The sequence below is a fragment of the Alosa pseudoharengus genome, unplaced genomic scaffold (assembly GCF_046254945.1).
Source record: "Alosa pseudoharengus isolate Yale_2024_CS ecotype anadromous, Long Island Sound unplaced genomic scaffold, YU_APseudo_1.1 YU_APseudo_1.1_scf_7, whole genome shotgun sequence".
Taxonomy (NCBI): Eukaryota; Metazoa; Chordata; class Actinopteri; order Clupeiformes; family Clupeidae; genus Alosa; species Alosa pseudoharengus.
The window spans coordinates 12,325,731-12,340,821 of NW_027468859.1; the positions used below are offsets into that span (position 1 = coordinate 12,325,731).

A 15,091-nucleotide genomic window follows, 5' to 3' on the forward strand; every position below is an offset into this window, starting at 1 on the left:
TGTATTTAAAAACCTCTTAACTTTAATACTATCTACACTACCAGTCAAAAGTTTGGGGTCACTTAGACATTTCCATTCCACTCCATTATAGACAGAATACCAGCTGAGATCAGCTGCATTGTTTTTTTAATCAGGGCAGCAGTTTTCAGATTACATTATGTGCTTACATAATTGCAAAAGGGTTCTCGACTGTTGTAGAAAGAAATGGCTGATCTCTATTGCAATATCTACATTGTCCATTATGAGCAACCATTCATTCAGTGTTGCAAAGGCACATTCTGTTGACTAATCTGATATCATTTAAAAAGGCTAACTGAGAAAACATTGGAGAACCCTTTTGCAATTATGTAAGCACATAATGTAATCTGAACTGCTGCCCTGAAAAAACAATGCAACTGATCTCTGTTGATCTCTTGTATTCTGTCTATAAGTGTAATGGAAATTTCACAGTGACCCCAAACTTTTGACCAGTAGTGTATATTTCTAACTTTAATACTACCTGTATCTGTAACATACTGCATATGCTATGTAGACCACCCTCATAGCTCAAATAGCACAATCATAGAGTCAACAGCCAGCACATGAAAAGCTGTATGTGAATGTCATATGTTATCTGTGTGTGTGTGTGTGTGTGTGTGTGTATGTGTGTGTGTATGTGTGTGTGTGTGTGTGTGTGTGTGTGTGTGTGTGTGTGTGTGTGTGTGTGTGTGTATGTGTGTGTGTGTGTGTGTGTGTGTGTGTGTGTGTGTGTGTGTGTGTATGTGTGTGTGTGTGTGTGTGTGTGTGTGTGTGTGTAACGCAGGCTGCATATCATGAAAATTAGAAACGACAGCATTTCCTTTCCAGATCTCCACCTCACCCACCCAAGCATGGCATGAGGGACGAACAAGAGAAAGAGGAAGAGGAAGGTGTGAAGAGGTTAAAGGAGGTGAGGTTGTGTAGGTGATGACGATGGGGAAAAAACAATGCCTAATGGAAACCAGAGGTTAATTAAGCCAGTGAGGTCATTAACTTAGATCACAGAGGACTAGTTTATAACCACAGAGGAGTGTGCCGAGGGTACGTGTGCATGTCACTGGATAGCTCCAAGAGGTAAAAACAAGAAAAACGTGGTACAGTTCCCATCTTACATTTCCATTAATATTAACATTCTTCAAAAAAAAAACCCTGTTTCTCATACCCTTCTGAGCAACTTCTGACATAATTTGGCATGAGGCATAAACGCAACGGAAAGTAGCATCAGTCTCTCTCTCTCTCTCACACACACACACACACACACACACACACACACACACACACACACACACACACAAAACACACGCGCGAACGCGCACACACACACACACACACACACAAAACACACACATACACACACACACACACACACAAAACACACACACACGCGCACACACACACACACACACACACACACACAAAACACACACATACACACATCAAGAAACAAGAATCATAGCACCGTCTTACCTATGACAGCAGTAGAAATAAGCACTCCCAGTGTATCTTCAGTGTATGCCTTGTATATGATGTTCTCTTGTGGCAGTGGTGGCTCTACTCCGTCTCTCTCTCTCTCTCTCCTCTGGGTTTGGGCATCTGATGTCGCTGAGGCCCCTCCTGGCTCCTTATAATAACACACCCCTTCCTCTGGTGCATACCCTCCCTGCCTGCCCCCCCCCCCCCCCCACACACACACACACACACACCCTTCCCTCCCCCAACACTGGAATATGCTGCATAGACTAGGGGTGGGGAGGAGAGTTTTTGGGAGGGGTGGGGTTGGGGGCATGTGATGTGTAACTCTGCACGCACATCTCAGCAGACACACATCCCTTAGTCAACGCTGACGTTTGAGCCCCACCACTGACGTCATGACCCTAGATCCCACACCCCATCGACCCGCCCTCCCCCCAAAGAAGTCACAGAACATGGCTAAATATATAAGTCTCCTCTAACTAACTGACACACCTCTAGGCTATTTGTGTATTTGTGTGTGTGTGTATACCTTATATACCTTAATGAGAAACCATGACTTGAGACTGAGGAAAGCAAGGGAAACAAGAAACGAGAGGACGAATCATACAAAAGCCTATTAAAAAGCAATTAAACCTAATCATCCGATAAGACACTGAAACGAGGCTTTCCAGGTTTTATTTGTGATTAGCTGACCCTAATATAGGGTTGGTCAAAAGGCAGATGATGGGTAAAGCATATAAGTGGCTGCTCAAACCTGCATCAGGAAGAAAAACAAAAGCTCCCTGAGGTAGAATATGTGGGTCCCTGGCCAGAGTCAACCATGCCACCAAGAGAATAATTGGAACACACGCAAAAGATATGGCAAACCACACAGTAGTCACATATAAGGGGAAAAAACATATGAAGAGAAAGTATGATTCATTGTCCATGCCATGTATTTTGAAACAAATTTGACGGGAGAGATTTTTTTTTCCCTACATCATTCTACTGTTGTTCTGGCTGCTCCAGAGACAGAACTGGGCAATGTGGCCAAAGGTTACTCAATGTTGTTACTGTTAGGAAGACAACCATATATTGTGTGACCCTGGGGTGAATGAACATGCAAGGGAGAGAAAACACACACACACGGAGGGAAATCAGCCTTTGCTTGTTTGTGAAAAAAACAGGTGGAACCCCCCCCCCCCATGGCTTAGAATTATGATGCGGGGGGGGGGGTGATGAAAGGTATTTTTAGATAAGCTTATATTTCTTACCAAGCTTTCATCTTTATAACCATGCACTCTTATTTTTGTACGTGAATGAAAGGATTAGAGAGGAAAGCATGTTCATACTTGAAATTAGCTTTTTAATCAAGCAGCATCATTTAAGAACCAATATTCAGAACAAATACCAACAATATTTCCTTCTCTAAAAATACAGCTACTTTGAGTGTTGTATAATACATATTTAGTATGATTGATGTCCTTTAATGGATATATTTACTGGGCATACATATTGTATTTAAACTCTTGAAATCTTAAAAAATAATATTTTATTCTTTACACACAAAGTCAACATGGTCAGTGTCACTGCTGTGTCACAGTGTCTCCTAAATTAAGAAATTTGAGAGCAAATAATGTACTGTACAAAAAAGTCATTTGGATCAACTAACATGATTGTTTGAGTTCACTACAGATCACAGAAAACACTAACAGTGATATTGAAAACATCATATTGGATAAAAATGCAGTCATTTTGGTTTCTCTGGATTGTGCCTGCTTTGCCTGCCCCACAGTCTTGGTATCAGTGCAAAGTCTCATGGTCTTGCCAAACAGTGAAATTCACTGAAGCAAACCTGAATCACCTAGGGCAACTGGACTGAAGTATAATGCACTACTCCTTGTCATTGGCAGTAGAGACCTCTCTGATAATCACAGTAATTTGAACCAGGAACAGGTGCCTGAGGGGAAATACAGAACAACATCAAAAATATATGGACATCATATGGAAATGTACCTTGGACTGAAATTATGTAATTGCATGAGTTCTTCACAGATATTTAAATGAATAAAACACCCAGAGTGGAATCGTCATCCTAGCCTATAAGATATTCTTAACTGCCTCATAAACTTGCTAATTTCATTAGAGATGATTGGAAATCTAAAGGTGAATTGAAATGCATCTGAAGTCAATATTCTCTATGTTTCTTCTTACAGTCATACAACCTCTTCCGAAATAAATAAATAAATACATACATAGACTAACTCACAGAGAAATAAAAATGATATTTTGCGACCTCAATCTAAGTGCAAATTAAAAGTCATCTTTCATTGGTCAACTAATTAACCTTGTGAGTGAAATGACAAACTCTTAGATTTAGGATGCCTGCGGAAGGAAAACGCCAGCACAACTGATCATGAATTTCTGGCCTGAAAATGTCTTCAGTTAGGCAATGTTGAGTGTATTTGTGTAGCTCTTTCTTTCCGTATAGCTTCTCAGGGTCACTACCACAAACAAGGGGATAACAAAGACATGAAAATCAAACCATATGCATGGGCAATTTTCTGTGTGATGTGTGCAGTATAGCCTACACACAACAAAACAGCAGATGGGGTGATGTACGGTTATGGAATAAGGGAGATGGCACGAAGCGTGACTGACTTCATCACCTTCAGATAATGAAGAATATGGGGATCAGACTGATGGAATCTATTGCTCAAATGTTGGGACAGAGGTTCATTTCAAACCCCAGTAAAATGACTGACTCAGAGAGCCTGCCAGTCACAGAAAGAACGCACGTGAGGCTTTATGGTATACAGTGCTGGAAATTCACATCACAGCTGAATGCCTTTTAAACTCCATTGACGCATTTTTAGATGCTTCTGTTTGAGAAACTGAGCAATCACAGTGCAGAGGGACCACTCCAGGGAACATGTGAAATAGTGTGTTCCTAAGCATTTTCTGCTATGTAAGAGCATGTAACAGACTATATATAGGATAACAGTTAAAGTTGTTATAGGCTAATGGTTTTGGTCAATAAGACTTGTAAATCCATATGGAACCATAAAGTCATGATTATGCAGCATATTGGCAAGGCTGCAGAATTTACCACTTTCATTTGTAAATCAACATAAATTCCTATCTCGGCCTAGTGATTCACTTACAACAACATGACTTTCAAAAGCGTTGAGCTTCATGACGCCTGAAAAAAAGAGGTGCTGAAATGTGTGACAACTTTCGGCTTATGTGTAGGTTTGCACCCACATTACTCATCTTGACATTTAATCTAAATACAGGCCAAAGGTCTCATGAAATGTCTGAGGAATTTCATAAGATAGTTGTCAATTGTTCTCAGCAACTGACAGGGATATTTACAGTGCATACGGAAAGTAGCCTATTCACAGCACTTCACTTTTTTACACATTTTGTTATGTTTTACTCATCTTAAAATGGACTCAATTTTTTTGTCTTATCAATCTACACACAATACTCCAACACTCCACAAAAAACAGGTGTTTGGAGTGTTTTGTACATTTATATAAAAAATAAGACTGAAATAGCCTATTCCATTTACATATTCAGACACTTTGTTATGACGCTTGTAATTGAGCTCTGGTGCATCCTACTTCTATCAATGGTCCTTGAGATGCTTCTACAACTTGATTGGATTCAACCTGTGGCTAAATTAATTCACTGGACATTATTAAGAAAGACACACATCTCTTTATATAACGTCTCATAGTTAGTTGATGGTGTATGTCAGAGTGAAAAAACCAAGCCACGAGGAATTGTCCGTAGACCTGCGAGACAAAGTTGTGAAGACATAGGCCTAGATCTGGGGAAGGATAGCCTACAAGACCATTTCTGCAGTAGTTCTGCCCTAACGTTCCCTAAAGTTGCAACCTTCCCCTAACATTGCAACCTACATAACCTTTCCATAGGCTACCAATTATTAGGCTACTTTAAACCAATCACTTTTGTCGTCACGTTGTAGTTCGTTTGTAGTCCATGTGGCCTTTCATGTCCAACAGTTTTAATGTAAACTTGGGAATTTGCCCTTTTTATCACTTGAAAAGCTGCATATCTTTCTTTCACGAGCATCTTACACTGTATTTTAAGCAAATAAAGTTGTTTGTTTAGGATAAGTGAGTGTATGTTTTAACCTTTGTTGTGGCATCCGTGTTTGTCACACATTCGATGGAAAGCACTTGAACACTTGCTGTCGGAAAAACAAAGTAGCCATGGGGGCGGTCCTTGTCATTCCGAGGTGCTCTGAATGCACCCCTAGTCTATAGCCTACGTTTTTAAATGCCTGCAGGCGTAATCTAGGACTAGGCTACACGAGGAAACGTGTTTTTGTGTTTGTAGTGACTCAAGGACACGGAGAACTGCCATGAGAACTGCCCATCTCGTGGTGTTTAAATTGATAGGATATTTCAAACTCGTTGATACTGTAACCGTCACTGATTGGTCACACAGTGCGCTTTGACCAATGGGAAAGAACGTTGTTATCTGCGTGCGTGAAGCGGGAATATCTGAAGTAGGCCTACGGAAGACTATCAGTGCAACAGTGTTTTCATTTAACTTGAAACATTGTTCACTTGATCAAAAACTATTGTAACTAGTGAAGATAGAGTACAACTTCAGAGCGATAGACCTGTATTGGTACATGGGTAAGTTTCTGTTCTTCTACTTCAATTACACAATATTAGTAAAATAGTATCGATAACTAACATTTAGCAGACATTATGACTAAACTGGTAAGCTAGCAAAGTAGAAACTAGCTCAGTTAGCTAAAAGTATCAATAGTCCGGACGTCATACTTCGGACGTTTTGGTCCAAAATTAACCCGATAACATTACAACTGTAATTTAGCCTATGTAAACGGTACATTAGCTATCGACGCGCTAGCCAACTTATTTTTATTTTCTGTGAGCCCCCTGCAGTCTTGGTAACTTGCTAATTTTCCTATTATCCCAATTCACGGCGAATAATCTGTCAAATCAAACCCTAACGTTAAACTATGCATGATTAGGCTACTTGCAAACCACATTAACGTTACTGACTCAGCATTGTAACTTTCATCTGATCTATCTACGAAAGTTTGCTATTTTATCCCAGTAAGCTGCTTGACCACAAGACAACCACCATTGCATTTGAATTCATATTCAGATTCTCGGCAGAACGCTCATGTAGATGAATGCCATATTGATCTGTTTAAGTGCAACATTAACACTACACGTGTATTTTTCCCACAGGTAGCCTACGTTGTTTACTCAGCATTGCTCATTGAATAACAAGGAAGTTTGGATCTCAAAGCGCCTTAGTACAACCTTAAAAATAGAAACGTACAAACAGCTTTTACCGAAATGGAAGAATTGTACATTTTACAACGGGAAGTGGGCCGAGGGAGCTACGGAGTGGTGTTCGAGGGTCTCGAGAAAGGAGCCGGAGACAGAGTGGCTATCAAGCGTCTGCCGTGCATTAGCCCTGAAAGCATACAGCTGTACCTGCAGGAGCTGTGGGTCATGAGAACAACGGCCGAGAACCACCCGAACGTCATTGCCTTGCACAGTTGTCTCGCACAGACAGGACCAAACACGCTTCAGCTACTTAAACCCGGCAGACTACCTCTGGACCTGGTGGAGAGCGCATTGAAAGGCGCCCTGGCCTCGGGTCAAAAGCACAGTACCAAAGGCACAAACTCTCGCTCCCGCAAACGACCAATGCAGCCAAGAGCCGAGGTCGTACCCCGGCGTTGCTCCGCACTGTGGCTGGTGATGGAATATTGTGAAGGGGGCGATCTGAACCACTACATGCTGTCCAGGCCGCCGGACACGGAGCGCAACCACAGCGTGCTCAAACAGCTGAGCAGTGCCATGACATTCCTGCATGTGCTGGGTATTGTGCACCGCGACCTCAAGCCCGATAATGTGTTGGTGCAACTCACTAAAAAGGGGCCCGTCATTAAGGTAGAGTGAAACTGGTTGGGGATGGCACCATCTAACACCCCAACCCCCCCCCCGAACACACATACAGACACACACAAACATTATTATCACAAATGATGACAAATTGCACATAATTATCATCATATTTAAATGCTGAAGTGCACACAGTCCTTGGCAACAGCATGTTATATTGATATTATACAAGGAAGTTTATTGTCACATGCATATAGTTACTGGAAGTAAGAAATGCAGTGAAATTATGTCTGGTGTCAGCCTATTTGTGCATTAATGGGGCGGGTAAAAAGTGCAGTAGAAGAGGGGTTTAGTAGATTAAGTGGCAAGGGCTGCATAAGAAAGGTGGGGGAGGATTGGGATTGGGGGGGGGGGGGCACCAACAAGGAGCACCCAAGAGCAACAGGGGCAAGGAAAAACTCCGTTACCAAGGAAGAAACCTTGGGCAGATCCACGGCTCAAGGGGCTAACCCAACTGCCAGGTTGCCAGTGTGGGGGGGGGGCAGAAAGGCTAGGCAATCAAGGACATGGGTAGATGGAGGAGAAATCAAAAATAATAAATCAAAAGTTTTATGGAGATGTGCAAAAGTTGGAGAAAGTCAGATATGTGTGTGTGTTTTGACGTGTGATGTGTGAGTTCAGAGTTCAGATGGCCTGGGGATAAAAACTTCTCCTGAGTCTCTCAGTTCTGGCTTTGTGACTACATAGGCGTCTTCTTGATTTCAGCGGTAGGAATAATCCATTGTTAGAATGAGAAGAGTCCTTCAGAATCTTTTGGGCTCTTAGGAGTATGATATCAACAGTTGTTTAAATGCAGATTGTTGCAATACTTCGCAGTATCACTTACTGGCAATGTTAAGGAGCCTGTTTCTGTAAGAGTTTACTTTCATAAACATGCTGTAGAGTATTATCAAGTAGACTTATCTCAAGACACACATTGTAACTATTTTGGCTGCTGTGGGGAAGAATACTGTTTACTGATAGGGTATTATGTATGTCCATAATACTTTTGTTTATTGGTACCATTCCTTTCCCTTCTCAGAATGCTCCCATAACTGGCACATATTGTGTTGCCAGGTGGTATTGGGTCTTATTACAATTGTATTGAGAAGGGTCTGGTGTCTATTAATGTTCAACAACTGGCTACCTTTATGAACCCAAATCGATTCCTCACTTCATTAACTCGAATAAGATTCCGTTCACTTGCAGCAGCAGGCAAAAGATGGTCTAATGGGAAAATTGATTAAGTCTTGCTTTAAAAAAAAAAAAAAAAATCAATCACCCATTGTACAAAAAAGGCCTTTAATTACCTTTTAGCACATACAAGTGTGGGTTCACCAAAGGCCATTTGTTAAGAGCGAGTACTTTGCTGACTCATAACCGTGGGGTGCTCTCTCCCTGAGGGTATAGCCTACAGCAGTGTTTCCCAAAGTCTGGGTCGCGACCCACGGGTGGGTCGCAGGAGATTTTATTTGGGTCGCCAGCACAATTTATGTTGTGTTATAGGCCTAACTGATACCATTTGTCATTTGATACCAGGAAAGCTAACAGTTTTCTTCTATTAGGATGTAGATTGTTAACTACCACAGTCACAGCTCATGAAACTGGCGCATGAAACTGGGGGACGAACGCATCGCAGAGGGGGTGCCAGCATGGATATCTACCTCTCAAAATGAAACAGTTCTGTGGGGCGCCTGTACCTCGCAGTTGCAAACTGCAAGGGACATGAATCCGCCTATTTGCACGAACATGAATCCGCCTATTTGCACGAACATTAATAGATACCAGCTCCTCAACTTTACCGATTAAAATCTAGTGATCGTGCTGTCAACTAAAGCAGACATCCATAGACCGGACATAAGGCCATTCAATTTGCATACAGTTTCGATTGCAGATGCAATCTTTAAAGTTAATAGCAACCTCCTCACATTCTTATTTCTGATTTAAAATGCACAACAGTGCATTATTTATAGTCTACAATTTAAATGGGCATTTTAAACACTATTCCTCTCTTTTTCTACCTCGCTAACTCCAAAGTAAAGGCGCATTCTTCCGGCTCTTGCGCAAACGCCTCTTGTTCTGATATAACGACTATACAATATAATATAATACAACAATACAATATAACGACTTGAGTTATTTGCTGTTTACATTGAAATTGATGTCCACAGTGTTATGGACCCATTTGTCTGCAACGCAACGTAGCCTACATTTTTTTTTAGAAATACAGGAACAGCTTACTATGCTGACGAATGACGACGTCATTCAGTAGTCATTTCCAACTTTTGATGGTGCTCAAAATGCAACACAACCGTGTTCAAAGCAGGGATCCTATAGCAATGTATGGTTGGGGGAGGCATATAAAAGTTGGAGAACCTGTGGCCTAAAACAATATTGGTGGTTGCAGGGTAGATTTGAAGTGAAATGGGTCGCGATGGTCTGTCATTTTTTAAAAGTGGGTCGCCAGAAAAAAAGTTTGGGAAACACTGGCCTACAGTATGTGTCAGTACATCTGAACTCTTTCTGCCAGCTGGAAGTAATTTCCAGTGTTTTCAGAGGCTCTTTTTGTATCACCGTAGACGTCTGCATAAAGAAATGGATCATAAACTCCATTCTGTTAAAAGTTCTTTGTATTTACACAGGGCTGTATGGTTGTGTCACAGACGCCCACTTGCTCCATTTGATTCGGGGAGTATTGATCCCTTCAGTGTCACAGAACTCTGATCAATTTTAAAAAAGGGGGATCATGCATCGATGCACAACTCCATGAATAAATCTCAGTTCGATGTGACTGACGTGAACATGGTCACGAATTAGACCCTTGCCACCATCGTCTAGCCCTCACCCATCCATGTATTGTTTCTAGAACATGAAAGAAACAGAACTAAATGGTGATAAGGTGGTATCAAATGCCCATTAAGTGACTGATTTGATGGTGAAGATGTATATTTCATTACCACACGTTCTGTCTGTAATTTGACCCCATAACTAAAAACACCTAAGGTAGCGTATGTAGTTTGGTGCATAATGTTATACACGTCCTAAGGGCTGATGCGGACCGGCTGCGTGGTGTGAACCACAAATGTGTCCGCACTGCTCTGTGCCGGCCTCTCTGCCTATTAAAACATCTCTTCATTTTCTGTTTTGAATGGAAACGCTTCCATTAAAAATAGGCGTCGGTCCTATTTCTGGCATGCGTGTGTTTTTGGCGTGGCTCGAACCACACCTGAGACGTGCGTGTCACGCAAGGCAGTGAGCAAGTTCTAACCTGCTAACATGGGAGCCGAAATAAAAACGGACACACCACGCAGCTGACATTGTCACGCCACACAACCGGTCTGAATCAGCCCTACGTTTTTGGCGAAACGTTGAGATTTCAAGTTAGCAGCAATTAAAATGACTGTGCTCTCAAAGCATTCTAGAATCATGGACTGAACCTTTAATTGACCTTTGTAGAGCGCTGATGCAAATGTCTATGATGGCAGAAAAATGACGCGCTCCAGCAGCATCCAATAAGCAGTAGTCACATCACGGATGAGGAATTGTGCACATCTCCTGCTCAGCACTCAGTTGAGTTTTGGTAGAAGCTTGGGCTGCAACTAAGGACTGTTTTTATAATCAATTATTTTCTCAATTAATTGATTAGTTGTTTGGTCTATAATATGATAGAAAATGGTGGGAAATGTCAATCAGTGTTTTTTCTGAAGCCCAAGGTGATGTCCTCAAATGCTTGGTTTTGTCCACATGTCAAAGATGTTTACTGGTATAGAGCATTACGTAAACCAGAACTTTGAAAAGATTAAATTCATCCAAAAATACAGTGAATGGGAATAGTTGACAACTAATTGATTAATTGTTACAGCCCTAGTAACCAAAGTTCCACCCAGTTCTTTCTACCCTCCCCTGAAGATTGGTTTGAAGGTTGAATTGTATTCAATCAGGATAGGGGTTCTATACAGAAAGCAGGGAACCTCTTGGTTAAAAACCCATGGAGAAATGAGAAGCGTGAACCTTGTTAAATTGGGCTCAAAGCATTCCAAAGAGTCTAATGGTGGAGTTTAGTCATTCCTACTTTCTTACCCATACAACTAGTTAACACCTGTGTCTGTATGAACATTGCCCATCTCTTGCTAATTCACAGGTGGCAGATTTTGGCCTCAGTAAGATAACAGAGCGTCTGTCGGAAGGCGACCAAACTCGGCCAGCGTTCTCCTCCACGTGTGGCTCAGACTTCTACATGGCCCCAGAGGTGTGGGCCGGGCGCAACTACACGGCTCAGGCAGACATTTTCTCCATGGGGGTGCTCTTCTGGGCCGTCCTGGAGAGAATCACCTTTCTGGAAGATGGATCCACTCATGAACAGCTAGGTGAGTTACTTAGTGTATACCAGATACACTGTATTGAGTATGATTAGCTATGTATTACTTTTAGAATTATAGGTCTTTACTTTTTGCAACGAGCAAGGCACACTATGAAGATAAACTTTAGGTCAATTTGAACCTGTTTAAAGGTGCTCTAAGCGATGTTTGGTAATGTCACTTCTGTTGATGTTCAAACAAAACAGAGAGCTATTTCGCTACTCCCTCTCGTGCAATTGAAACTCTCTTAAACATGCATGTTGCTGTTTTTGGAGCCTGGGCTGTCCAGAAACCACATTTTTTTACAGTGTATTCAGGGCATAGCCAGCTAGCAGATGGTGAGGTGATATTTGCTGTATGTGACCAAAAAATGTTTTAGCTTAGAAACCGTGTAACATTGCTTAGAGTACCTTTAAATATCATTTTATTTTATTATTATTCTTTGTATTTATTAATAGTAATATTTTATGTATGTATTCCCCTGTACAATTTAAATTGATTTTATTTTTGTTTCATTTATAGGCCTATACTTTTCACTACAATTATTGTCTACTATCTCTTTTGTTGTTTCATTGTTATTGTAATCTTGGCCTCACTGAAAATGAGGACTACCCTCAACGAAATCTCCAAGAATAAATGAAGGTTGAATGAATGAATGAGGGAACACATTAGAGAGGACACATACTGTACATTTCTTGTATTGAGTCACTTAATAAGGAGAAACACTTTATAACTGTGGGGAAATGCAGGTGAACAGAAGGAACAGTGGCAGAGGCTTTTACTCGGTCTGGTGGTGTAGAATCACAGAAAGGTCAGAGTCCTGTTAAGGCCAGTTAACTTCTTAGTCATGCGCGTGGTCCGTCATTCAGTGAGTCAGTAAGTGAGTGCGAGAGGGAACATCTTTTAGTGGAAAGTTGTTTGTGTCCATTCCTGTTGTCTGAAGAGTCAAATTCAATTTAACAGTGAATCTGTATCTAATGGACCTACGTGACTGTATGACCTTGTTTGTGTGTGTCCCTGTTTGTGTGTGTGTGTCCTTGTCTGTATGCTTGTCTCTTTTTTGCTTGTCTTTCTCTTTGTGTGTGTGTGTCTATAGGGGCGTATTTTGTGCGCGGCCGCTGGCTAACCCCCCTGGGCGAGGCACTGTGTCAGAACCCCGACCTGCAGCTTGTGATCCCCATGAAGGGGCGGCGTGCTCCACCGCTGCCCCCTCCACCCAACCCCGCCGTCTGCACCCTGCTGCTGCACATGCTGGCCTCAGACCCAGACGCCCGGCCCAGCGCCCAGCAGCTGGAGGGCTACCTGCGACGCGCCCTCAAGCAGCACTGAGGCGGTGGCTGCTCTCACGCGCAGCACAGCGCATATGCTGGAGGAATGACTCGCAGGACATCACTGGACTCCCGGGGCCAGTGTCCTACTCATGGTACATGGATTAAGTCTAGTTCTAAAACTAGGACACACTTTTTTTTCAGTGGAGGTCTCTCCATTAAAGGTTATCTTTAAGTCCAGAACGCTTAATCCATGTACAGGAAACTGGCGCAAAATGTCATTTCCCTCCCTACTTCGCTCACTGAGATCTGGTCAGTGGCTTGTGGTGAGAAAGTGGCTGTACATAAGTAATTGACTAAAGGGATTTCTGCTTGCTTGATTTGCAACCTCAGGCACATTAAATGGCATATCTGAGGCACTCGATACTTGATCTTAAAGGGTATCTACACTGTAAATCAACAGTGATCATGATAGATCCTGGTGATTTTTTTGTAAGAACCACACATTTTTTACATTTGTGTTTTAATGAGCTTGGATGTATTTATTGAAGAATGGATTTAAAAAAAAGTTGTGTATGAGAGGGTTTGTTTTGGCGTCTGCTTCCTAGATTCCTTCTATGTTGGGGATGTTGTGTTATGGCTTCATTTCATTTTCCTCCAAAAGATGGATATTTTCTGTCAAATTAAGAGGTTTCTTTTGACTGTTGTCACATCAAATGTAATTTCAGTAACATGACACAGGAAATGAGTGAAATTTGTCTGGTCACAGCAAAACCCTGCACAAGTTATTGTGCTCACAGCAATGGCGCCAATCTACAATTCTTTCTTGTGAGGTCTTTGAAGTTCCCCTGTAGACTGAGCATGTCTAACTGCATTTCTCAGGGAAATACTTTGTTCTCCTGAGGGACGATTAAGTGTTTGTGTGATGTAAACAGGAGATATCCTTTTTGTATGTTGTGCGCATACAGACACAAAGTTTGCATCCTCCCATCTTACCCACTTGAAATGTGTGAGGTCTCTCTTTCTCCTTCCTTTGTGGAAAATCCATTTTGTTTCTACAGAGCAGACAGTGGAACGGATAGATCAATCCAAAGACGATTCTATTTCTTCAGGATATTAAATGTGTGGCCAACAAAAAAACACATGGACTGCTGCAAATCAACCAACACTTCATCTTCTCATCTGTCATTCGGATCGGTTGTCTGGTCCCCAGCCCAGCTAACGGCTCCATCACACTAATCTGAGTCGGTGTTCTTAAAGCTACATTTTGCTTTTGCATTTTGTCTCATTTGGCTTTTTTCAAAACATGAGCTGGTGGTGTGGTGTGCAGCATATGGAGTTCCTCTGAGACTGCTCAAATGCTCAATTTGTTTGTGTGTGAATGAACAGGGGTGCCATTCTCTCAGTGGGGTTAAGAGCCCTGAATGTGGTTTGGCATAGCTCTCCTAGGAGCCTCTGTAAAAACAAGACCAGAAAATTACACGATAAAGCCGCATGAGATCCCTGCTATGAATACAAAAATTCCAATTTACGGAGTAAGCGCAATTGCATTACCAACATTATTATGATATGAGGTCTAGAGGGTGTGACCACAGCCAAAATTATACCACAGCAGGGAAACTAAACTGGTGCATTGTTCTATTTTGACGGAGAGAAACGTGTAGACAGACGGGAGCAAAGGGGAGCAGGGCGCAGAAAAAGGGCAGCGAGGGTGAATGACCCGGTGACTTCCGTCTCAGCACGATATGATGCATCGGTGAGTGTTGTTAGTAGATCACACAGATGACATTTCCTTCACGGGGCGCACCTTGCCCTTTTCTTCATGCATCAGCGGCTCGTAAATGAAATGGCCAGACGGCTTTCCCAGGCGTCCGTTAGTGTGCTGGCACTTCATCACGCACCATGCTCTTTCGCTCGTGGAGTTAATCTTCACTCGGATGCCTGGCATCAGTGTGTCATACAAGCGGAGTAAGAAATGACTTGAGTCAAGGACACCAACAAGATGTGCGCATCATTTTGGATTAAAATATGA

General features: G+C 42.1%; 1 protein-coding gene across 1 annotated transcript; it reads left to right on the forward strand.

The window, feature by feature from the left end:
* Window positions 1-6,029: 6,029 nt before the first annotated feature.
* Window positions 6,030-14,268, forward strand: LOC143109198 (serine/threonine-protein kinase pdik1l-B). The gene is made up of 4 exons (XM_076271855.1): window positions 6,030-6,143; window positions 6,729-7,442; window positions 11,575-11,800; window positions 12,888-14,268. Exons 2-4 carry the CDS (start codon window positions 6,840-6,842, stop codon window positions 13,118-13,120), a joined length of 1,062 nt encoding a protein of 353 aa, XP_076127970.1. The 5' UTR covers window positions 6,030-6,143; window positions 6,729-6,839; the 3' UTR covers window positions 13,121-14,268.
* Window positions 14,269-15,091: the final 823 nt, after the last annotated feature.